Source organism: Alosa pseudoharengus, unplaced genomic scaffold, assembly GCF_046254945.1.
Source record: "Alosa pseudoharengus isolate Yale_2024_CS ecotype anadromous, Long Island Sound unplaced genomic scaffold, YU_APseudo_1.1 YU_APseudo_1.1_scf_9, whole genome shotgun sequence".
NCBI lineage: Eukaryota > Metazoa > Chordata > Actinopteri > Clupeiformes > Clupeidae > Alosa > Alosa pseudoharengus.
Window position 1 is genome coordinate 35907622 of NW_027468881.1, and position 24596 is coordinate 35932217.

Here is a 24596-nt window from a genome sequence, read left to right on the forward strand (position 1 = left end):
GTAATTCTGAAACTTTTAGCAAGTTTAAGTTTTGCGGCGTTTTACAGACTGCCTCCAACAATTAACTTGAAACAAACATGAAGATCAAGATGGCTTCCTCAAAAACTGTCTTGAGTTTATTCTCCCCTCCTTTGTTCTCTATTGCTACCTGTACAAGAGTAAGGCATTCGTAAGCAGAGCTAGGCTGCTATGTCAAACTAGTTGCAGATGAATAAACATATCACTTCTGTCCAAAGGTTATTTTTCACGGAGACATTTAGGAATGACATATGCCTGGAGTACACCTTCATAAATGATTATGGGTCATTACCTCAGGGTTGGCCTGGGTGAATCCAGACAAACCTGTCAACAAATTTGAATTTGCTCTGCAGGTCCATCTGGAACAGATCACATTGACACTCATTTCCAAACTTCCCATTTTACGACTTCTAGGGGCGCAATCATCAATGGTTACTTAAATTCAGTGCATTAAAGCTTACCAAATCATTTCAGAGGTGCAGCAAATACACCTTTCCTTTAAACCAAGCAGTTGTTTATACAATTCCAAAGAACTTACACCTTCCTGGCTTTTAGGTGATTTGGAAACAGATGGTCAATGGGAACCTTTCCAGATGAACCTGCAGAGCAAATTCAAATTTGCTAACCGGTTCATCTGGGTTCAGCCTGGCTAACACTGGGTGGAATCCTGCAGTGCATATGGATGAGGTATACCTGCCAACCATATATGGTTTACACCATGAAACTCGTTCCACGGTTGAAGTAACTTACCTGCTCCACACACATGGCCTACCAGTCCAGTTGCAGTGGGTGAATGTCTCAATTTGCTCTACACTGCAACAGCTTCACCTAAACTTAACAGACAGATAGGAGTGGATATGTATTGTGCATCCAGAATGTTGCCATCTGCAGTCCGGAAAGTACAATAACACCTACGGGTATATCATTCTTAAATGGAGGTAGCATTCAAAACCTAATGGAAACTAATGTCTGCCTGAGCCGTGGCTGAAATAGAAGGTTCCCACCTAAAGTGCAATGGTGTATGATTGTATATGTCCCAGCAGTAAGACCATGATTCTTTTTTTTTAATCCCCGCTTATTTGTTATAGTCATTTATTCAACATTTCATTTCCCCTATTTTAAAACAAGTCCAGTATTTCACTAGGTTTAGGTACAGTCCACAAGAGAGGAGTTGGGTTGTGGGGTATGGTTTTGTTTTTCACTTTAGATGTAGGACAAGAGTTGGGTAGCCTTCAGTGCTGTTGCTTCAAAGTATCTGGAGATTTGATTGGTTCTAACGGCACCTGATTCCTCCTCTTCTCAATCCACACTTCCATCTGCGTCATCTCCTTGATCACCATCCATTAGCAAGGCGGCATATTTACTGGCTGAGCTGAATTTCTGCATGAACAGAAGACAGAGAAAGTTCATGTAGAGTAGCACATATATTCTGGCTCTTATTCAGACATTAGGGGTTAAGAGTTGGGGAGACTACTCAAAAACAACCTGTTTTTTTTGATGGTTTACAACAGCAGTTATTTCCACATGAAAGTGACCTTTTCTCCCATGGCCAAACACCAGAGTTATTTCTAAACTTGACAATTCTCAGCTACAGGGTGGTGACGTTTTTGTTTTCATCATGATTATTTCTGGTTGTCTTTGCAGATACTTTTCTCTCACACTTCTGACATAAATCATGTTGAACAAGATCAACTGCTACGGAAAGAGATAAATACAAGCTTGAGGGCCTCTACCATGCAGGACGTTTGCTGAAAAGAGCTGATGAAAAGATATCTATAGTTATAGTTTATTTGTTTACATTACTTTTCATTTTGATTTCAATCAGTTTTAGCACATTTCAGTTGATTTCTTTTTTCACTAATGATGTTTTGGTTGAAAAGAGTATTTTTGCATGATAATATGAGTTAACTAGAAGGGCACACAGGAGTAAACTAGAAGGGCACACAGGAGGAGTTAACTAGAAGGGCACACAGGAGGAGTTAACTAGAAGGGCACACAGGAGTTAACTAGAAGGGCACACAGGAGGAGTTAACTAGAAGGGCACACAGGAGGAGCACACAGGAGGAGTTAACTAGAAGGGCACACACAGGAGGAGTTAACTAGAAGGGCACACAGGAGGAGTTAACTAGAAGGGCACACAGGAGGAGTTAACTAGAAGGGCACACAGGAGGAGTTAACTAGAAGGGCACACACATCGTGAAATGAGGGCTGATGGGCTCCACTGTCGGGTGTCCCTCGCGCTCTTCCAAATAGTTCAAACATTATGCAGAAATCTGAGACACTAAATCCACTTCCCTGACGAGGGTCATGATGGCTGAAATGTGTAGGCATGTTTTAACTGAATAGCCAAGTGATATTAAAAGCTCACGTGTATAACCCTCGTGAGATGTTTTAACTAGAAGGCTGCTCGGAGGGTGCAGACCTCTGCCAGGGCTAAATGGCCCTATCTCTACAAGCTAACGTGAATACAACCCCTGTGCTTCAGAGCTTAATGGGGTTTTACCCATGCTACACCCCTTCACCATGTTTCATGAAACTTACACAGGTATGTTTCGCATTATACTGCTGACAATCAAACAGAAAACATGACCTCCTAGGTGGAGGTAGTAAATAATGACAATTTATAGGTGTATTTGAGGGGTGAAAGTAATGCACCTATGGAGTACTAGAATAGAAACACCCCCCACCCACTCTACCCAGTAAACATCCTGTGGCTGTTCATCAGTGACTATAACCCACTGGGGCTTATTACATTGTTATTGAATGGATTTCTATTTTTTGACCATTACATCACAGAATTAGTTTGGTTCTACTAGTGTTTAGAACCAGAACCAGTCATGGGAAATTGTGACGAAAGCGATTAGATGGTGGCAAGGGTTGAAACGGAGAGGAAAACACATGTTTCTGCTCAACATCCACTGACGTTAATAGAAGCTGAACTGTTTTGGTCAAAAGAGGGACTGAATACATGATAACTACCATATGCTAAATTAATTCACATTCTACCAACAACAGCTGTAGCTTCTGACTCTCATGTGTTTTCATTATTTTATGCCATTATAAAAAGCAACAATGAGAAATAAATCTGTCGTCTTCATGCTAATTATGTAAGGGATAACGGCCGCCGAGGTGTCCTGTTATACGGAATTAATGGACGAGGGCGAGGGGCAAAAAACTCCCCGGCGCGCAGCGGAGTCCATTAATTCCGTATAACTGGACACACCTCGAAGGCCGTTATCCCGCTTATCACCCGGTTGCCACTGTAAAGCAAAGGAAACACGCGGTTCCGTTTAAAAAGACGCTCACTAGTTCAGCTTGTTGTACAACTTTCGTTATCATCGGGGAGTTTTTTGCCCCTCGCCCTCATCCATTAATTCCGTATAATTTTGAATCTGCCTTGATAATTATTCTACTTTGTCTTTTATTACTTTTTTTACTACTTTTGCCTTTGTTTTGCTTACTAATTATTCTTTATTTTTAAATGATTTTACCTTGTTTTATGTTTTCTTTTTATTATGATCTTTATCTTTTAACTATTCTTTGACTATATTGCCCTTCTATGCTTTTATTTGTTATTATTGTTTGGTTTTGTTTATGTAAAGCACATTGAATGACCTCTGTGTATGAAATGCGCTATATAAATAAACTTGACTTGACTTGACCTTGGCAGCCGTTATCCCTTAAATAATTTCTGAGATACATACATATTTTCCAAATGCAAATTCAGAATCAAGGACAATGCAACTGCCGCGGAGGTTACTCAGGGAAATGATGAATGACTCATAAAGGAGAATTATAAATGTGTGCATTTGGAAGACTCCTTTAGCCTTTTGCTAAAGTGTTACTCAAGAAAGTACTGCACCACCCTGAACATTTGGCAATATTAAAATAGAGCACAGCAAAACAACCTGTGCTAGAGGTGGGGCTGGGTGTTGCACCCGCATCCCACCACCTAAAGAGATCAGTGGGAGGATTTGTTTCTTGAAATTGCTATTTTGGGAGCAAATGGACAAACCAATATAACCATTCATCTGAGAGGACTGTCACGTTTGTACAATGTACACAAAGGATCCTATAAAAGAACAATCATAGGCATTTGAAATTAGCAGTCTGTGAGGGAACTTATCCAAATGACAAGATATGGCATCATATTCAAACCTTCCAAAAAGCTTTGTAAGATGGACTTAACAGAGATCAGTGTGATTTCTGACAGTACTTTTTTCTGTAAAGCATTCAACCACTTATTCTGTACTTTTTCTCTCGTGGCTGAGGTCATGTCTACAAAACACACTGTTTAGAAGTTCACTCACAACCATAATAGCAGTGAAGTAGGGTGATGGGCTAGCCTTGTTGACACCAAACCCTTCTCAATTGAGAGTGGGTCTGGAAAAGGTTAATTGACTTACAACTTCCAGCAGGGGCGTAACTAGCAGTGAAATTAAACTTCAATTGGTACATTAAACTCTCACCAAATCATTTCAGAAGTATAGCAATCTTGTAAATGCAGTTGTTTATTCAATTCCAAAGAAATACACGTTTATGCCGGATTAGCAATTGTATTTGTGTGTCCATGTTTTAGGGACATTGGAAATGGGCTTCAATGGCCTCTTGGCCAGACGGATGTGCAGAGCACATCCCAAATTTGGCGAAAGTTCGTATGGGTATTCCCAGGCTAGTGATAGGCTGATTGTTTTCAGGTTCATTACCTTGCTAGAGCATAGTAAACAGCATAGCATGCTGCCCATCTGTCAGGAAGTATCATTCATTCAAAAAGGACAGAATAATCTTTAGCAAAATGACAATCTATATAATTTCAGACAGATATTATTCAGATGGTTTGAGTGGGTATACTTTTAAAAAGAGGACTCACAATCACTCAACAAGTTCCGGTTCCACATTCTGTAAACAAGCTTTATGGCAACATGAACTCATCAACAATTTTAAGACAGATTTTTTTTTTATAACTGTGCCTGATTAACTTTCTCATATCATGAATGTGAAACCACATACCCGATACAATGGTGTTTAATGAATTTTGTTGTGTAACCACGGCAAAACTTGTTGCCTATGATGCAATTTTGTGATAACATACTTGGACCTCTTAAATTATTTGGTGGCAGGCAGCAGACAGCAAATATGTTTCTAAAATCTCAGATTTCATACAAAGCACTGAATTGCTGAAGATGTAGTCCATAATTCATTGTTGTGGAAATGTTGATACTTCAGCTCAACAGCCAATTACATCCCTCCCTTCGGCACTCCTGCAGCCCCATGTTGACTGACTGGGATTGCTTATGGCTTGGGCCGACCCACTATGTTTGTCTCCCATTTACAGAACCAGGACCGTGTACTAACACTGGAGCTTCTTAGGAATACAAACACAGAACAGGACAGTGAGGAGCGATTTGCTGAATGGGTCGAAAAGGGGATTAGAGTTACGGACACCTTAAAATGCATCCTTGCTGAGTAAATTGCGTACATCAGCAGGAATTTCAACAACTCCTCTACCTGCAACTGGGTGTTAAGTATAGTTACACTTCACAAAGCATCTCACGACATCACAATATGTAATATTTTGCATTTTAAGGCATTAAGGTTAATATTTTAATTCAGAATAACCATATCAATTACTTCAAAAAACTTGGCACTGAGTATTTTTTTAAATTAAATTCTATTCTATACTTTTGACATCCCTTGCACAATATGACCTTACTGAATCATGACTAAAAAGACAGTGGTGTCTCTGGAGATCCCAATCCCTACACCCATGACACACCTGCCTTGTGTCTCTGAAAAGCATGAACCACACAACATGTGCTAAGCTCTGCTGGGGGGTTAGTGGTGGGGTGGTATGGTTTGGGGGAGGGGACACAACCAGAGAGAGAGAGACACACTCACAGGGCAAGGAGGTTCCTCATATCTCTTTGGCTCTGGTGCGGGTCTGAGGTCACACTCTCTTCTGCCGTCCTTTCTACAAGCAACGTACAATACAGTCAAAGAGCAGAGACCTGGAACTGTGTCACACACACAAACCACACCATCACACACGGATGCACCACACACACACTCCAGACTTCAGTGTTCCATTTGGTTTCAATTTCATAACTCACATAACTATTTGGGTTTCAATTAAGTTCTATTAAGTAATTGACAAGTCCAGTTTAGAGTATTTTCCATGATTTGGTAATTCAAAACATGTTCTGGTTGGCTTTTCAGATTAGTTAGAGCCTCAAGTTAGAGTGTCTCAAAACAGGAAAAGTGTTTTTTCTTGGTCTCAACCTTCTTTTTTCAGGATATGGTATCTACTGTAGCAGCCTACGCTCAGAAAAAGATCTCTTACATGCTGTAAAAGCATCCACTGTGAAGGCTGTACATAAATGACTGAACATGTGTGCCAGGCTTGTCCTTCAAACAAATAAAAGCATGTATGCATAATTATGTATTTTTAACAGAAATAGCACAACTGGCGTGAACACAACCAGCACAGGCTTTCAATGTGTTGGAGAGTGCAAGTGTGGCTGGCAGCGCAAGCAGCTGAATGAGGCCGTGCGGACAGCAACCGTGGCAGCGTGAGCAGCTGAATGAGGCCGTGCGGACAGCAACCGTGGCAAGAAAGCTGCACAGCACACCAGGAAGGCCATCTTTGCTTTGATTAATCATCTGCACCTCAACTGATTCTTAAAGGAATTATCCGGAGTAAAATGCATTTTAGATCGATTTCCGGATGATTGGGGGTACATACGTTGAGTTGACATCAAAATTATGTCATTCGGATGTGTTTTGAGAAAGTTCGATTGTACCGTTTTCAGTCACAACTCGTAGCCTGGAAGTGAGCGGGGCATTTCAATTGCGCCGCTACAAAACGCTATTTTTATACCTCTTCTACAGTTCCAAACAACATAACACTTACGTGGTAGTGAGTAGAGGGTCCCTAAAGCCAAACCGAAGTATCCCGAGGTCTTTATGTGGTCGAATAGAGAGTCCAGAATGAATTTCATCAAGCCAGTACCTTTCCGGAAATGTCCGTAGGAGTCTAATTGCTGTGTAACACGCTCTGGAAATTCACAATTTCGTCGCCGTATAAAAAAAAAAAACATAGTCCAGTCCATACAACTTCATTTCAATTTCGAAAGAAATACTGGACTGTTTTTTTTTTTTTTTTAAACGGCGACGTAATTGTGAATTTCCAGAGCGTGTTACAAAACACTCAGCAATAAGGCTCCTACGGACTTTCCCCTCAAGGTGGCGGCAAAGATGGCAAAATTTCCGGAAAGGTACTGGCTTGATGAAATTCATTCTGGACTCTCTATTCGACCTCGGGATACTTCGGTTTGGCTTTAGGGACCCTCTACTCACTACCACGTAAGTGTTATGTTGTTTGGAACTGTAGAAGAGGTATAAAAATAGCGTTTTGTAGCGGCGCAATTGAAATGCCCCGCTCACTTCCAGGCTACGAGTTGTGACTGAAAACGGTACAATCGAACTTTCTCAAAACACATCCGAATGACATCATTTTGATGTCAACTCAACGTATGTACCCCCAATCATCCGGAAATCGATCTGAAGTGCATTTTACTCCGGATAATTCCTTTAACAATGCGCTGCTTGGACGTAAGGCTGGGATACAGAGATGGGGACAGAAGGTATGAAAATCATCAGCACCTCAGTTGTTCTACGCCGTACTGACCCCGAAAGAGAAGAGAGGCCAGAGAGGTCAAGTGCTGATGATTTAAACAGCAACACGCACAGGAGAAGCATAAGCATGTGAGACAGAAAGCAACCCCGGAAAACGCTGAACCTGATTCAGTGTGAGGTTGGCAAGTACATGTAAGCTCACCGTATGAAAATGAGTTATACGATCTTCATGGGGGCTTATGCAAACACACACACGCACACACACACGCACACTAGGCTCTGGAGTAGTCTAATAGAAAAGGTCCCCCAAGTCCACCCATCTCTAGTGCATATCAAATGTCCCAAATGGTTTGAACTGAAAATCCAATCTGGCAGAACAACATCAGAGCTGGCTGGCACACAGTGCCTGTGGGGAGATGGGCGGAGCCGAAAGAACCCTGTGCCCTGTTTGGCGCTAGATGGCCACCAGGGGCGCCACTGATTGGCTGACCTGTCCGCTTCCTTCCGCCGGTCTCGGCTGGCTGCCTCCCCGCGGCCTCTGCCCGCTGTGGGGCCCGAGGCCCCTGCCCGCCCTCGCTTGGGCCCCCGCTCCCGGCGCACGCCGTCGGCCTGGTTCTCATCTAGAAAGGAGAGGCCAACGTTGAGCTGGCTGGAGGGAACGCCAGAAGGAAGGTGGGGAGGGGGGTGGGGAAGCTGCTGAAGGCCCGGGGTCAGGCTTAGAGCAGGCCACTTGAGCTCTGACCACGCTCATCCTCCCATGGCCTTTAGTGGCTAGAGCTCTAACTACACACACATACAGTAGCACCACAACACACGCTGATGCCAGTCCCACGGAGTACGGAGACTGAGCAGTGTTCTGGGTCACACACAGCAGCTGGTGAAGACGGGATAATGAGGGGGCACATTTGGAGATTTCAGATATACTGAGGCCAAAACAGATAACAAGTGGCCCGCCGAGCCTTTTTCTTACCTTTGCCTCTTTGGGGATCTTTCTCATCAGCTGAGCTTGGAGAGCTGAGGGAAAAAAAATATATAAATGTGTTCTTTATACATCATGGTCTTTTCACCAATATATCTAAGACCTGTATGAATATAAGAACTTTAAAGGGCCTTGTGAGTACAGTTGCCCAGTGCAACGGAGCTGAATCCAAATAGGTTTAATGGAACAAGGTGGCTGATTTTATGGTGGTTTATGAAGCAACAAGTGGGGTTTGAGTGCACTGAGAAAAAATATCTCTAAAAAGGGCCCCTACCAAAGGGTCTTTCATTAAAGAGGACATATTTCACCCATTTTCCCACCATTTTAAATAGATTCATGAAGACTTAACAAAACATCTGTGTCAAAAATACTATACAAAAAAAGTACAAACACACAAAATACCAAAATGAGCACCACAACACACTTATCTTACAAACACAAGCATCTTGCTCGATGGCTTCACTTCGACATTGCTAACAGGTCCCAAGCTTATGGGAAAAGAGCAAACTTTCACATTTTCATTCTGCAGTCACTTGTCCAGATTGGTGAAATTGGGGTGGACTTATTCAACAAGCTAGTAGACGTTACGTCACTTTAGCCAGCAGAATCTGAACTGCTTTCTGAATCATGTCTTCAGACTTAGGCAGCAAAAGACAAATTACTGGCTTGCGTTATCTTTATATTTTGGTAGCAAGCCTACATGCGTAAAAGCACTAAAAAAAAGGTACATTTGCATAATATGTCCTCTTTACAACAACAATTATACATAGTTCATGCTGCACAAAGGTAGCTTTTGTTGAATGACAGATTGGCGCATGCTCCCCAGAGAACACAAAGCAGTAACTATGTTACTTAAACTCAGTGAGTCATGACAGTGTACTAAGTGGTCATGTATCATTAAGAAAGTCATAACAACTCAGAGATTTGTTCAGAGAACAGCCTTTTCACATGTTCCAGGACCTAGAGGCTAACTTCCATATCCATATCTAGAAAGGATATGATCATTGACATGATATGATCATATTATGGTTTAAAATCCATTGCTGAAGGAAATAGAGGTAAACAGGCTTACTTCTTCGCTGAAAAGAAAAGTGTTAAGTGTTAATTGAGTTAAGCTTTTAACATTATTAAGAAGAATCTCCATACATTGAGACTTGTACTAAACTCTAAAATTACGTGCTTCTCTAAATCAAGGAACACAGACGATACTTGTCAGTTTGTAACACTAGATGAGAAAGTAATTGAAGGAGTATCAGTCTACAAATATCATGGTTTCTTCTTAGAAGAAAGTTTGTCCTTCAAGCAGCATATAGAGTGTCTAGCAAAAAAAACTTTCTATTATAGAAACAAATGCTGTTTCTCTTTTAGTGTGAGAAAAAGACTTACAAGCAACATTTTTGTCAATACTGATTTATGGTGATAATGTATACATCCATGCAAATCAATCTTTTCCAAAAATGCTGGATTCAGTATACCATGCAGCACTAAGATTTTTAACTAATTCTATTTTTCGTACTCATCACTGTAGCTTGTATGAGTGTTGGTTGGCCTTCTTTGCACAATCGCAGGTTGGAGCATTGGTATATTCTTCTTTATAAGGCCATACTGTGTGAACTGCCTCCTTGCTTATGTTCTCTCCTGTCTCCTAAAGTCATAACCAGGACTTGTAATCTTCGATCATATGGGCAAATCATGTGCGACATTCCCCGAACATTAACTGTCCTCGGTGAAAGTGCCTTTAAAGCATTTGCACCCTCATCCTGGTATACATTCCAGAATCATCTTGATTGATTGAACAATGACACAGTTTAAAACTAGGATAAAGGACTATTTGAGTACTAAATACACATGTGCTGTTACTGAGTGCTGCTGGTGATCATGTTGAGATAATGTTAAATTGCCAACTGTCTTTTTCGGTTTTATGTTGTCTGTTTTTCACTGTATATATTATACTATTATGCTGCTGTCTTGGCCAGGACTCCCTTGAAAAAAAGAAAATCCGAATCTCAATGGGATTATTTCCTGGTAAAATAAAGGTAAAATAAAATAAAATAAATAAAAAAAGTGTTCAATAGTGTTTATTAACTAATAGTGCTACTTCTGCCTAGCCTAGCCAACTGTGCTCCTCTAAACTAGGAGAGATACAGTGTCACAGGACTGGGGGAAAAATACTGAGGAAAAAGCAACTGCACTGTAATACTTTAGGGAAAACATTTCTGCTAGATCAATACATGTGACTGCCTAACTTCTAGAAGGGTCTGAGCGGAGCGAGTGCTGACTGGTGTGGCGTTGTGGTGTTCTGTGGGCAGTGCGTGCCCTCTGACCTGCTGGGTTTGGGGGGATTGGCGTTGCTGGGGGATGCGGAGGGCCGGCCGTCTCCATCGCTGCTGCTCAGAGCACTCCGCTTGGCCCAGGCATTCTCCCTGGGGGGCGGGGCAGGCACCACCTTGAGTGGCAGCGCTTCCTGTTTGGGGGACGGGGCTTGGCTGCTAGGTGAGGGAGGCTCCTCGTCACGCCCGCTAAACACCTCGTTTTCCACCGAGCGCTCGCTTTCTCTACGCCGAGAACCTGTAGAGGTTAAGTATGATGTTATAGTTCTCATGCATGTTCAATAGATTTTCATTCATCAAACTGGATACAAATTGAACCAGCAGGAAAATATTATTTATCAAACAAGACCAAGTAGCCAGATATGGTTTGGACAGTTATTCACAGGAAGTTTTTTTTTTAAAAAAGGAGGTGCAACCAGCAATTGCAGAAGCAACAAGAATGTACGGAGGCCGGGATGTGTCATTACAAATTTGTTTTGTTTATCAAGAGAATGCATGCTCATTTGACTAAATTGTGTGCTCGTTTGACTAAAAAATGACCTTGCTATGACACCTCTGGGGTTCCGTAAGAATGTACAAAAAGCTGAAAAGAATCAAGTGAGGCAATACGAGGGGTGGGTGCAATCATGCAATGTTTTTGAATGATCTTGCAGTTTAGCATATCAGACCCCTTTTCTAGCAAACCTCCATATACTGCAACAACCAGGCTACAAATCTGATGTCAATATAACATGACCTCTATAAAGGAACTCCAACAACCAGCTGGACTGTTGAGTGCTGGGGGTCGTGACCTCATACCTCGGCCTGTCATGCTGCCTGATTGTGAAGACTCACTTCCTGTCCTGGAGCGCTCGAGTTGGTCCTCACTGCGCCAGCTGGGATGCCTGGAGGAATGAAGGGCTCATTTATGGCACAGACCCAAAGGACTGACCACAATAAACATTATGGACCATTACAGACCATAAAGCTCCTTTGAAAATATGTCTGGCTATTCTGTGCTCTGCAGAGAGGCCCTCACCTCTCTCTGGGTCTGCGCTCAGGCCCTTTGACCTTCTCCTCGTCCAGTTGCCTCTGCAGCCTCTCCTGCTCCTTCTTCAGCCGCTCCTCCACCTCACGCTCCTTGGCCGCCGTGTCCACAGGCTTGGCCCCTCCGAAGATGGAGGCGGCCCGGCCCGACGGAGCGGAGGAGCTGTCGCTTGGTTCGCTCTCTTTTGGCACGCTGCGGGGCTTCAGGTTGAGCTTGGGTCTTTGGAGAGGACCTGCACAGTGACACGGGTGGATCCAGAGGTGTCAAACACCAGCTGCTCTACACGACTTTCACAGAGCGAGAGGATAGATAGATAGATAGATAGATAGATAGATAGATAGATAGATACTTTATTGATCCCCAAGGGGAAATTCAAGAATGCTGCACACAAAGGAAAATACGTACTGAATGTTAGTTTAAAAAAAGCCCTCTGAGAGTCTGATAGAGTAAGTTTCCAGTAAGACCACATGAAATGATAAAACATGACAGAATTGCTCTCACCTCGATCCTCACGCCTCTCCTCCCGTCTCTCAAATCTGTCCTCCCGATCACCATAACGATCGCGGTCTCCATAGCGATCACCATAGCGATCACCACCACTCCTATATTCATCCCGCCTGTCGTCATAATCACGTCGGAAACCGCTGCCAAATGGTCTGCGACCACCACTGCGCGAGTCATAGCCTTAAACACCATAAAGACAGAGAGAAGCTCAGCACCGCACATGCTCAATACAATACGCAGATGCCTGGTGACACATGACAGAAATCAGATCTAACAAAGGGTAACTACCTGGATGAAACACCTGGATGGAAGTCATACCTTTATCAGATCTAACATAGGGTAACTACCTGGATGAAACACCTGGATGGAAGTCATACCTTTATCAGATCTAACAGAGGGTAACTACCTAGATGAAAGTCATACCTTTATCGTAGTCTCTGCGGTCACGATCATCGTAGCGATCCCTGTATCGCTCTCTTCCACCGTCATAGCGATCAGCGTCTCGTCGCGGCCCGTCTCGGAATCGATCTGACTCGAATCGGGAGCCTGTATCGCGGGACCCTGCAAGGGACCAGGTGGTGCTGGTGTGAGTGTCTGAGCATGTGCGAGAGGACAGTTCCTGCCAGTGTGCTGCCTGCAGGTGTACTTACGCTCTCCGCCCCCGCCCCCATCATCCCTCCACGGCCCGTTGTCTGTGTCGGAGCTGGGCCTGGCTCGCCAGTCGGAGTCGGTCTTGTCTGGACCTCCATCCCCACCCCTGTTGCGATCACGTCCAGACATGGAGCGATCGTCTCGCTCTGAGATGTACAAGTCACACAGCACGTGGATTAACATGTGTGGCATGATGGGACTGCAAGTTCTTTAGCTCAAATAAAAGTTTTAAATGTGCCAAGTGTCAACTTTACTTATATAGCACATTTAACACAACACGCACCTTTCTCATTGGACTGGTCTGCAATGTCCACTCTAATTCTCCGATTGCCCAAGTTCTGAAAAGCCAGAGGAGATAAATAAAGGAATAAATGGGGAATGTGACCAACACAATATTTACAGTTCAGTTTTTCCTGAGGTATCAAAGCATATCAAATGTGCCACCTAGTGGTAATGAATTAGCACTTATTGTGAGGTCTTTAGAAAAGCGTTTTCTCAATTTTGTGCAAGTCTCACCTCAAGTTACTCAAAGACACCACCAAAAGACACCAGTTAGCTTGTGAACAAGTTTATCATATTACCAATAAGGCTCTGGGTGACATTTGCAAGGCTCTGCATGCCTTTTAGGTAAATAGCTTGCTAGTTTTAGAACAAAACCATAATCAAACTCTCAAACTCAATGTTGTTTACTATATTTTCTCGACAACAAAAAACTTACTTACACATGGGATTTGCCTCTGGACATGCTGATAAGTTAGGCTCTAATATGTAGCCAGACCTACACAGCCCTAACTCTACCGGACAGCAACCTGTTAACGGTATCAGCAAATTACACGATATTTGATCTACATCTGCAAGTTGTTATTCCTAATAAAGCATTGTGTAGTACAGCTAAATTAAGAAGTGAAGATATATAGCAGTTTTTAAAAAAAAACAAGACTGTCATGTCTGAACTGACATCAACACACCACACAAACAACAAAGTCTGTCAATGTAACAAAAGACAATTTGACTATGATATCAACAACAATAATTCTCGACATCTGTGGTCACACACACACACACACACACACACACACACACAGAGCCAATCTTTAGATGTAATTTTAAAATTGTTAGACATTTGATAAAAACTAAAAATGTGTAATGTTTAAGAGAAGACAGGTGGTGATTTCAGAGATGGCTGGTCTTACCTCCTCGTTCAAGCTGAGGGCGCGCAGTAGAGAGTCCACATCATCAAACTCTGCATAGCCGAAGCCCTTCAGCCGCTCTGGGTTGCTGGGCTCTCTGGGGAGACGCACCGCACTGATCTGGACAGGAAGACAGGCCAGAGGACAGGGTAAGAGTAATGACCTCACACGTACACAATGATCTGGACAGGAGGACAGGCCAGAGGACAGGGTAAGAGTAATGACCTCACACGTACACACTGATCTGGACAGGAGGACAGGGTAAGAGTAATGACCTCACACGTACACACTGATCTGGACAGGAGGACAGGCCAGAGGACAGGGTAAGAGTAATGACCTCACACGTACACAGACGGACACCAAGGACAAGGGACGTGGGTGTAAGAGAGAGGAAGATGTTTTTACGCTGCACAGGAAAACAACAGTAACAAGAGCGTCAGATCAACGAATGGATACGTCATTTTGAAAAAAAAAAATACTAGAAAAAGTAAGAAAATGTGAAGAAATATCTGTTGTGACATAACGTCAAAAATGCCTATGACCAGTGTTTTCCAGATATACACTAATATTAGCAAGCTAACCCAAAGTCCTTTTAGGCAAGTCCCTTCACTCGGCGGCCATATTGCAACGCTTTTTGGGCACTCATCGGGCATCCTATTCGGCAGAAATGTGCGTGCGCAAGGCTTCACGACACCAACCTTGCTCCAGCGGCGAGTTCACAAGACATGATTGGCACGATGTCTTCACATCACACCACATGATTGGCTCAATGTATTCACATGTCGACGTTTTGCCGAGGAAGGGGTGGGATATGTGTAGACAACGGCGTTATAAACTAACCCCATGCACTTCTATGGAGGATTTTTTGAGTTCTGTGTCTCCTCATTAGAAAGTCTCTGGCTAACCAGCGAGCCCCCGGCCTTCCTGTCTCATAATGCCACTCTGTACCTCAGGAGGTGCTAGTGATTCAATGTAGTGAAGACTAGGGGTGGGCGATATGGACAAAAAATAATATCCAAAATAAACATTATAGGCATGCGTGTGACAACGTGGACCCACTAGCGATCATGTGACACTTGCTCTGCTGCAGCCAGGGGCTTCTCTCGCATACACCACATGGATTTAGTGAATGTATGGGGTTTCAATGTGTGATTGAGTGTTTTTTCCCCATAAGTAATTTAAATACTCGATAATGTCAATTTGCACATCTTTAAAACAACAATCACGATATTATCGCAGACGACATATATCGCCCACCCCTAGTGAAGACAGCAAATCAAAGCAAAGCAAGGATGCTGTTACTGGCATTAGCCCACATTGTCAGGAACAGTGTTTTTAAAAGTGAAATGGAATGCTGCATTTTTCCAAGCTACAGCACCTGTCCATGAGCCTGGGTCTGTTCGTATTTCAGTCCATGTTCGGAGTGCTGGACTGAATTTACGAATGGAACCAAGTAAGCATGGCTATCCTGAGGGTATTCCAAGTAGGCGGTGTAGTGTCAAGCTCTAGTAAAATGAACTGAGTGCAAGTCGTAAACCTCAAAATGAAAGACCTCCCATGGCTTTAATAGCAGAACCCTATAGCTTCATTCTCCTAGAAATCCCTGTCTGGGTCTGTTTGCCTTGACCAAACATTTAAGACTTTAAAATTCAATTGATATTTATGGAGATATTAATGGCATAGTCTATCTATATCTTAATCATTTAAATGTTTTCATGCTACATTCAACTTTCAGCCTCCACCACCTTGGTCAAACCTTTTGTTCTCTTCTGTAAAGATATAGGAGGTAGTGGTGTGCAAATGAACTCATACACTGCCCCCAAACTGCTTGGGTCAGGGAGTAGGAAATAATTTCTTGCCAGTTAACAGCTAGTCAGGGTTGTATATATAGGCCCTTTATAGCCCCTAAGGGCTCAACATATCTAATATACCTCTCTCTTCTATGGCACTGTTGACATTAAGACTATTTGCCAAACATAAAAAGTATATAACTTCCATCATGTCTTGTCATACAATGTAATGTGGACTTTTTCCTCAAATAACTTTGTCAGAATAAATACAAGACTTCTTGATGTAAATGAAAATTAAACATAAAAAATTTTGGCCCGTAAAGGGAGCTAGAGATATTGCAATAGCCTGTTTTAGAACTAGCTATTTAAAAGACATATGCTTCATAACAAAAATACACAATTGGCCAAGAATTACAAATGTGAAAGTGAGTGGGTCATATCCCTTTAGGCCAGCCCCCCCCCCGGCACCCAACTTCACTCACACTGAGGCCACGGAAGAAGTCCTTGATGGAGTCCTCAGTGACGTCATAGGGCAGGTTGCCCAGAAAGGCAGTGTAGGGGGGGCTTCGAGGCAGACGTGAACGGTCGATGTTGGGCTCCCGGGCAGCCCGCGGTGCTGTGGGCAGGATGGAGCGGTCGATGGGCGGTGCCCGGTACACGTCATCCTCTGTGTGCCAAGAGGTGGACACTGCAGGGAAGAATATGACAAGGGCAGTGTATTTTAGTTTTCTTTGTTACTTTCTTATAAGAAGATACTGTTTTAAAGGCAGAGAAACTCTGATGTAGCCTAAACATTTGGAGATAAAGTTCAATAAGACCAACTCTAATCTAACCTTAACCCCAGCGGTAATGCAAACGCAAAAACATTCCTATAAGATAAGCTTTTTGTGATAAATCAGTAGTACAACTTGAGCCCCAATAGGATTCCCTCATTACTTCATTCATTTGGCTGACACTTTTAGCAAAAACGGTTGGGAATCAATCCCTTTTTCTGGTCACTGTATGCAAGCCCAGCTCCTTAGCCACTATTGTAACACCACCCCCCTCATGAATAAATGTGGACTGAAAAACCTATGACCTTTGTCATCAAAGCACATTGTATTTTGTTTCTGATCATTTTATCTTATTGCCTTATGTAACATTATTAATGTTCTGTTTGAAAGCTGGCACTATTTGGGACCACACGCCCTAATAAGTACACAGTCATAAATTGATACTTTTCATCACCGATTGTATGCCTGGTCACCGCATGCAGATAAATAAAGCAGCAAGAGTAAGCCTGGTTTTTTCAGTCCTGTCTTCAGACTTTGGTATGCACACTCACTGAGGTCCTTTTAAACATCAGCAGAAGATGACATGGAGCTTGCGAAGGGTTAAGTAAACAACTTTTACAAATAACAAATCCTGATTACCACTCCGCTGCTGTCTGGGGTTTTTGCCAAATGCATGAAATACAAGCCTTACAGTTAAAGACGGATATCTTCTGATCCTATAACTATAACGAGAGAAATGGTTTATTTTAACATGGTGGAGAAGGACGCCTTTGGCGCTTCATTGCCGTAGCCACGCAAAAATATTAGAGCCAGAAGCATTACAGCATGAAGCATTAGAGCATGCTTCCCATCGTGATGTCTGTTAACCATCATATCGTCCATCGAATATGATATCGTCCATCGACACGACCCTAATTCATAATATCATCAAATCAACCTGAATAATTAATGTTTTTCTTCAACAGAAGCTCTCAGTCTACTACCAACTCTTTCCATTTCGTATTATTCTTAGACAGAAGTGGCAGTGTGTACACTCTCTAATGTCTGTGAGCAAAAAAAAACAAGAGACGAAATACTTTTAATTAACCATATCAGCAGCTAAAGGGGATGCATTTCTCCCTTAGTGGTCCCACACAGGCAGATATACTGTATAAGACGATTTTAGGATGATTAGAGTAGTGTTGTCACGATACCAAAATTAAGAGTTCGATACGATACCTGACATAAATATCACGATGCTCGATACTGAAACGATACTAAGGCGAAATCCTAAGATATCTGGAAAAGAAAGGACTCAACCTCCTCCAAGTGTATTGAGTCATTTGTGTTGAATTCGGTGCACTTTTGTAGTGTGCAGGTCAATTCTGGGTTCTAAACTTCCTACATAATTATTATTTTTTATAGTCAGTAAAATAGTAGGCCTACTTTGTGTGATTAAGTCCTTTATTGTTTGTTATAGTTAATTTACATTGTGTTGTGTTTTGGCAATAAAGTAGCTTTAAATAGCCAAACTAGGCTAGATCAAGGTCAGTGTTGAAATTACTGCTTGCAAATCACTAAATGCTATGCAGAGGGGCCTAATCTTTAGGCCATTTGATGTACAGTATAGGCTACCCTAGGCCTTCCCGTGTTCATGGGATTTATTTGACAGTTGCAAAGGGAAAAATGTGAGGATAGTCTTCTTTGCGCCCAGTGTACAAGTACGACGTTCCAACCACTCAGGTCTTCGTCAGATAGGCCTACACCATTACCTGTTGCAATATATCTGTGTGCATTCCTACATTACGTCTATTTCTTTGATAACATGATTTGCTACCACGTAACAATAAGATGCTATTATTATTAGGACTCAACACACTTTGGTGGTAATATATGCTGTGGGCTTTAATTAGCGCATTTCGGGTAGCCTATCCTACATCTGGGCAATAATTATTGAACAAATTGCAGTCTACATGAGATGACAAATATTACCAGTAGTAGCCTAGGCCTACTGACTGAACATGAAATAGATTGTTTGGTAGTGTTGGTACTGTTATTCTGGCGTGAACATTGCGCTTTCATTACGTTAGCACCCTATGATTACAGCTCGTTATGTCTCGTCAAAATGATTACAGCTCGTTATGTCTCGTCAAAATTCATTGATGAAGGAAGGTTCGCTTTATCCCAGAGAACCATACTCGTTTCACTTAGGCTAGACTAAAACAGAAGAGAAGAACTTGGCACTAACCATGTAGTTGTGTTTTCTATAGCATGTTAACCTGTCGTTCTTTGAACTCTTTAAAAATGTTGGGATATGTCTGCAAGGTGTTTAGCCAAGTTTCATGCGTAGCCTACTACTTTTAAATGACTTTGAAACATATTTTACAAACGGGCCACTGTGTAGGCCTACCTGATGGCTTGCCTTCACTTTTTCGCGATGTATCCTAAATAGTTTCAGATTTCACATCACCTTTTGTTTTATCCACAAGACCGAGGACTGTCGGCAAATAACTATGTTGACGTTGCTGCGCACTCACTCACTCAGAGCTGCCTGCTTGACACGCCCACTTGTCTAGATGCGTGCAAGGAGCAGTGAGAGCAGCAGTTCACACAGACACAGAATGTTATTATTTTGTTATTATAAAGTATTCTAAAAACGTCGGAAATCGTATCGTTTTTTGCGTGAAGGCATCGCGATACCTTTTTAGTATCGATACACCGTGCAACACTAGATTAGAGAGTAATCTAATCTAGTGATATGGAAATGATTAATATCTCTAACTTGGTTAAAATCTCAACTCATTCTAACATAGCCAGAAAACAACAAAGGTGGATGAAGATGTTCTGGAGTTGTGGATGGGTCTTTATAAAGTATCGATTCTAAAAACGTCGGAAATCGTATCGTTTTTTGCGTGAAGGCCTCGTGATACCTTTTTAGTATCGATACACCGTGCAAAACTAGATTAGAGAGTAATCTAATCTAGTGATATGGAAATGATTAATATCTCTAACTTGGTTAAAATCTCAACTCATTCTAACATAGCCAGAAAACAACAAAGGTGGGTGAAGATGTTCTGGAGTTGTGGATGGGTCTTTAAGAAAATCAGTTCTCCATACAATGCAACACCAACATTTCAGCGAGTTGTCACAATCTTTGTCCTAAGGTATTGTCTAGCCCTGAAAGATTGGTCTTAGAAGAGCATTATTGTGTATATTTTCTTTCAATGCCTCTACAAAACCATTAACAGCAGGAAGCAATTAATATTAACCTGGGAATCATAAACCACAAGCAGTTGGCAGTGTGCAGAGTGGGAATTTGTGCATCTTTCTTTCATACACAATGGCAATAAACTCTTTCAGTCCACAAATCATACAGTACAGTAATATTTTCACTGTAGGTTTCAGGTGGGATCTGAGACTTCTTGAGATAGGTGAAGAGGCAGTAGGGATGGGTAACTCACCATCTCCCTCCAGGTCATCTGTCTCATCTGCCCAGCTAGTGGGCTTCGTGGGAGGGTAGCTGGGAGGAGGGTTTCCCCCACTGTCCTCTGCCAGAAAGTCGGTCAGGGTTAGGGTCTTACCCTTCTTATTTTTCTTCTTAGCTGCAAAATGAGGGAATAAAGGCCTATTCACACCAAGAACGATAACGATAACTATAACCATAACGATAAAAGCGTTCACACTGAACAACGTTAAGCAAAGTCTCTCCTTGTGTTAATGAATGTGACGGTTAAAATTTGATGGGTTCTGATTGGCTATTAGCATTTTATCGTTCTGAAAATCGCTCTGAAAGTGATCCCCAACGATATCGTTCTTCATGTCGTTATCGTTATAGTTTATGTGTGAACGTCGTCATTCATATTAACGAGAACGATATTTATTTATAGTTATCGTTATCGTTCTTGGTGTGAATGGGCCTTAAGGACTTGAAAAAAAAAACAGTTATTACACGACTATTACAGCTATCACATGACTCGTTTATTATGTACTTCTGTTCATATGAATAAAATGTCACAACCTCATAAGAAGTGACCATTAAAGAATTATAGATTTGACTGCTCAGTTTAATCCAACAAAGCTTGATGTAACTACTTCTGAGAAACATTCAACTGCAGGGAAATGAATGCAGTCATGCTGTTTTCATCATCTCCCACAAAAGATGCACTTATGTGATCTCAGTGAGAACATCATGCTTTCAAAGACCGTGCAACCTCTTTCTGTACCTGGTTCATAAACACTGAAACACTGAAAGTGAGTGGACTATCTAGCATTGACCCGCAGTTTATTCAAACACAAACACAGCCATGAGTCTGTAATTGCTGAACCCTTAAAAGCTCTTTCTGTCCAGCCCAAATCAATGGCATCTAAAACAAGTGGGGTGGATGGAGCAGGGGCGTTTTGTTGCCTTGTTTTGACAACCTACATTACAGAGGGATGTTGTTTTTCTCTGCAAGCAGGGTGCTACAGTACGCTGCTGCGACCCCAAATACCATTGTGGAAAAGTGTGCGGTCAGGGAATTCCACTGGTGCACCACTGAATCAAGTGTTTACAGCTCTGCCATGACCTCCCAAGCAAGCCACTGGGACAAAACCCAAAGCATGGCAAAACAACACAGTTGGAACAAACACCCATGGTTTATAGTCAAATCTATCAGTCTAACCTGAAGTCTGCAATGCATTACACTGACCATCTCATCAATGTCTCACTCTTGTCAATCGCTCAATCCTCCAGGAAGCAGAACTGGCATTGTGCACCAAGAAAAACAATCATTAAGATTATTTCACTTCTCTTGACACTCAATAACACACATTAGGTGTGAATGTGAGAAGGCAAAATGGCATTCTTAGGACTATTATTGGATGGTGCCACGATACAACAATATAAAAAAATAAAAAAACACATCACTCAGGTATTTTGAGTAAAACCCAAAGTATTTTGACCAAAGAAAATGGTTTAGTTTAGTTTGACAAATTGCATCGATGTTGACCTTTCCTATCCTTCTTCCAACAAAAAGGCAATGCATGCCCATCTACCACGGGACTGTCATGAGGCGAATTGCAAAAGACGCCCAAATGAAAACAAAGCAAGACTCTGTTGAATCCAAAATGCAAGTATACATGCGAAATAACACAGTTACTTTCTAACACGTAAAGATGGAATATCAGTCATTCAAAACAAACAAGTGATATCCCCGAGCCCCCTCCCTCCAGTGGTCCACGTGTGAAGTTAGTGTAGCCCCAACACAGAGCGCCCCTCCCTCGGCCTATGCGCCTGCGCTTGGTAAACAAACTGAGAGTTTTCATGCGTGGCAACAATACCTATCCTGTATCTAGATGCTACTTATATTTGTTGACAGTGAATCCACTCCAAATATTTAAATGTACTCCAAACAACAGAGCAAGTTAAACTACTATACAGCATAACGTTAGCGGTTCGACTGAATTAGCAAACGTTTACCACCGCTGAACAAAAACTTCCCGTGACAGGCTGCAGAAAACAAAATGACGGCTGGACTAGAGACACGGCACGGCTTTTAAGCATTAACAACTAAGAAAAATGCAATAGCACGGCATGTCATCCTCTTGTTCAATCAAAGAAGTCAGTCAATTAGTAGATAGGGTACAATATGGATTTAGATATCCTTGCTAGGGAGCATGCTAACTAAAATAATCGGGCCAGCCAGCTGGCTAGCTAGCCACCGCTAGCCCTTACTGGTGCAGTTTCTACGCAGCGTCCTAGCCAGAACAAACCTTTTTTTGCAACTATCTTTTACAGTCACAACAAAACGCATGGCACCAAAAACTGGCTGAGCACACCCCTTTACGACTGTAAAATCTTGCTAAAACGTGTTTTGATACTAGCCATTTTAGGTAATAATTACGATACTGGTGCAAGAACGGACCATAATCCTCACCTGACGCCGCCATGACGGAGAACCTTTGCGTATGACATTCCCGGATGGAGGCGTCATCAACCCACTATCGGCGCACTACCTGATGCCTTGCTGAGGAGCTGCACTGCATTGTTCAAAGATGATTTCTTTATTGATGATATTAGAAATTTTGCTTGACATAACTGCTTTTTGTGTAACCTACACATGCTCCCTCTTAGCCAAATATTTCAAGAGTATGAGATGGCTTATATAAGCAACTAACTTTTTTTTATTTTTTTTTTACAGTTAATCAAGTAATTTCATTAAGTAACCTAAATAATAGGCAGCCTACATTAAATAATAAGATTTTTTTGTTTACCAAAAGATGACGAAAAGACTCAAGGCCTATTTTAGTCCTTGAGCCAGACCCCCTAATTTTGGTAGGCTATAAGGCACGGGTCTGGGGCAGCAAAGGGAACAATTTGAAAGAAACCAATATAAACATCTCTATCTTTTTTAGCCTTCGCATGGTACATTCGCCATACTCTGCATATATGCTGTATTGTACAGTAGGCCTATCATATTTTCACTAACTGTTGGGACAGATTGAAGCTTAATGTCTCTGAATTTGTTAGAAATATTATTAGAAATAATCTTCCATTTTCAGAAAAAGCCAGGGAGCACTGAGGAGCTAAGGGCCGCAGGTTGCCTACCCCTGATCTAAGGGGCATAAGTGTAATAGTGACTTTTGGCAAGGTATAGAATTATAGAATTACAAAATATGTGACAGCATTGCATTTAGGCTATGCCAATTCAACTCTCTATGCAGGAATTAATTAGTAAATAGGCTGAACATCTTAAGTAGCCTAACAGATATCCCCACACAACTTCCTAACTGATTATTTACAAGTGGTATTGCAAGACTGAAATGTATGTAAATGAGCCATTATGTCCTGAAATATGCAATAATTCAAGGCCGTAGCCAACATTGTTATTGTTATTATTTTGTATATTTGATATTATTATTACATTTTTGTATATGTTTATTAATAGTGTCTAATAGTAGGCTATTACATACTTATCCCCCTTTTTGTGTTATTCTATCTAATGGCATTGATAATGGTTATAAATTACAACCATAACTAAACAAAAAACCTAAAGTAAACACAAGAACAGGCGCGCTTAACTCCAAAAATAAAGCCCTCTTTGGGTGTGAGTTAGAAAAAGACTATACAAATTAAGTTGAAAACCGCATTCAGAGCTTGCTCTTAATAACTGTTTACATGTTCTACCCTGTTTTGGGAGTGTGCATTGTCAACACTTCATCAGAAAGCTAACTCCTCCAACTTCCAACTAAGTGTGTTTCCCAAAAGACACACCTTGCTAGCAGTTCTAAGGAACTCAGGGGAGTGCAGGCGAAGTGAGAAGCATGCATGTCACATACCACATTGACATTCCTGTCATCTGCTGTTATTCATGATGGAGTGACTGTTGTGAAAACACAGACGGTAACACTATAAGATTTGCATAGTCGCCTAGTTCTCTGGTGGTGTATAATAATAACATTTCATGGTGTCAAGTGTGTGTGGCGGCAACCAGGTGAGGAGTACAAAGACAAGTGTGTGTGGCGGCAACCAGGTGAGGAGTACAAAGACAAGTGCGTCTTACAGTCAAGTCTTCTTCTTCTTCTTCTGCAGTCATTTGAGACGAGTATGACTGTCCTCTCTGTTGGGTCATCTTATTTGTGGATCCTCAGGTGGCTGTAAAGGCCGATCCGTGATCCACAGATGCTGCTGCAATGTGGGCATTGTAAGGTTGAGGTGGTGTGTGGTGGTGGAGCCTTTCTC

At 42.0% G+C, this 24596-nt stretch overlaps 1 protein-coding gene across 5 annotated transcripts; it reads right to left on the bottom strand.

Moving 5' to 3' along the window:
• Positions 1-103: 103 nt before the first annotated feature.
• eif4ba (eukaryotic translation initiation factor 4Ba) lies at positions 104-22809 on the bottom strand. Of its 5 annotated transcripts, none has more exons than XM_076277177.1 (15): positions 22792-22809; positions 20338-20478; positions 16607-16812; positions 14338-14454; positions 13428-13482; positions 13144-13290; positions 12917-13054; positions 12491-12673; positions 11981-12221; positions 11761-11846; positions 10957-11200; positions 8624-8667; positions 8144-8273; positions 5917-5985; positions 104-1398 (listed from the first exon to the last, which is right to left on the bottom strand). In XM_076277177.1, exons 1-15 carry the CDS (start codon positions 22802-22804, stop codon positions 1362-1364), a joined length of 1851 nt encoding a protein of 616 aa, XP_076133292.1. In that variant the 5' UTR covers positions 22805-22809; the 3' UTR covers positions 104-1361. The 5 variants fall into 5 exon arrangements, with proteins under 5 accessions (XP_076133292.1, XP_076133291.1, XP_076133294.1 ...); XM_076277176.1 differs by having other exon boundaries at positions 5917-5989; XM_076277179.1 differs by lacking the exon at positions 8144-8273 and having other exon boundaries at positions 5917-5989.
• Between the last annotated feature and the right edge of the window lie 1787 nt (positions 22810-24596).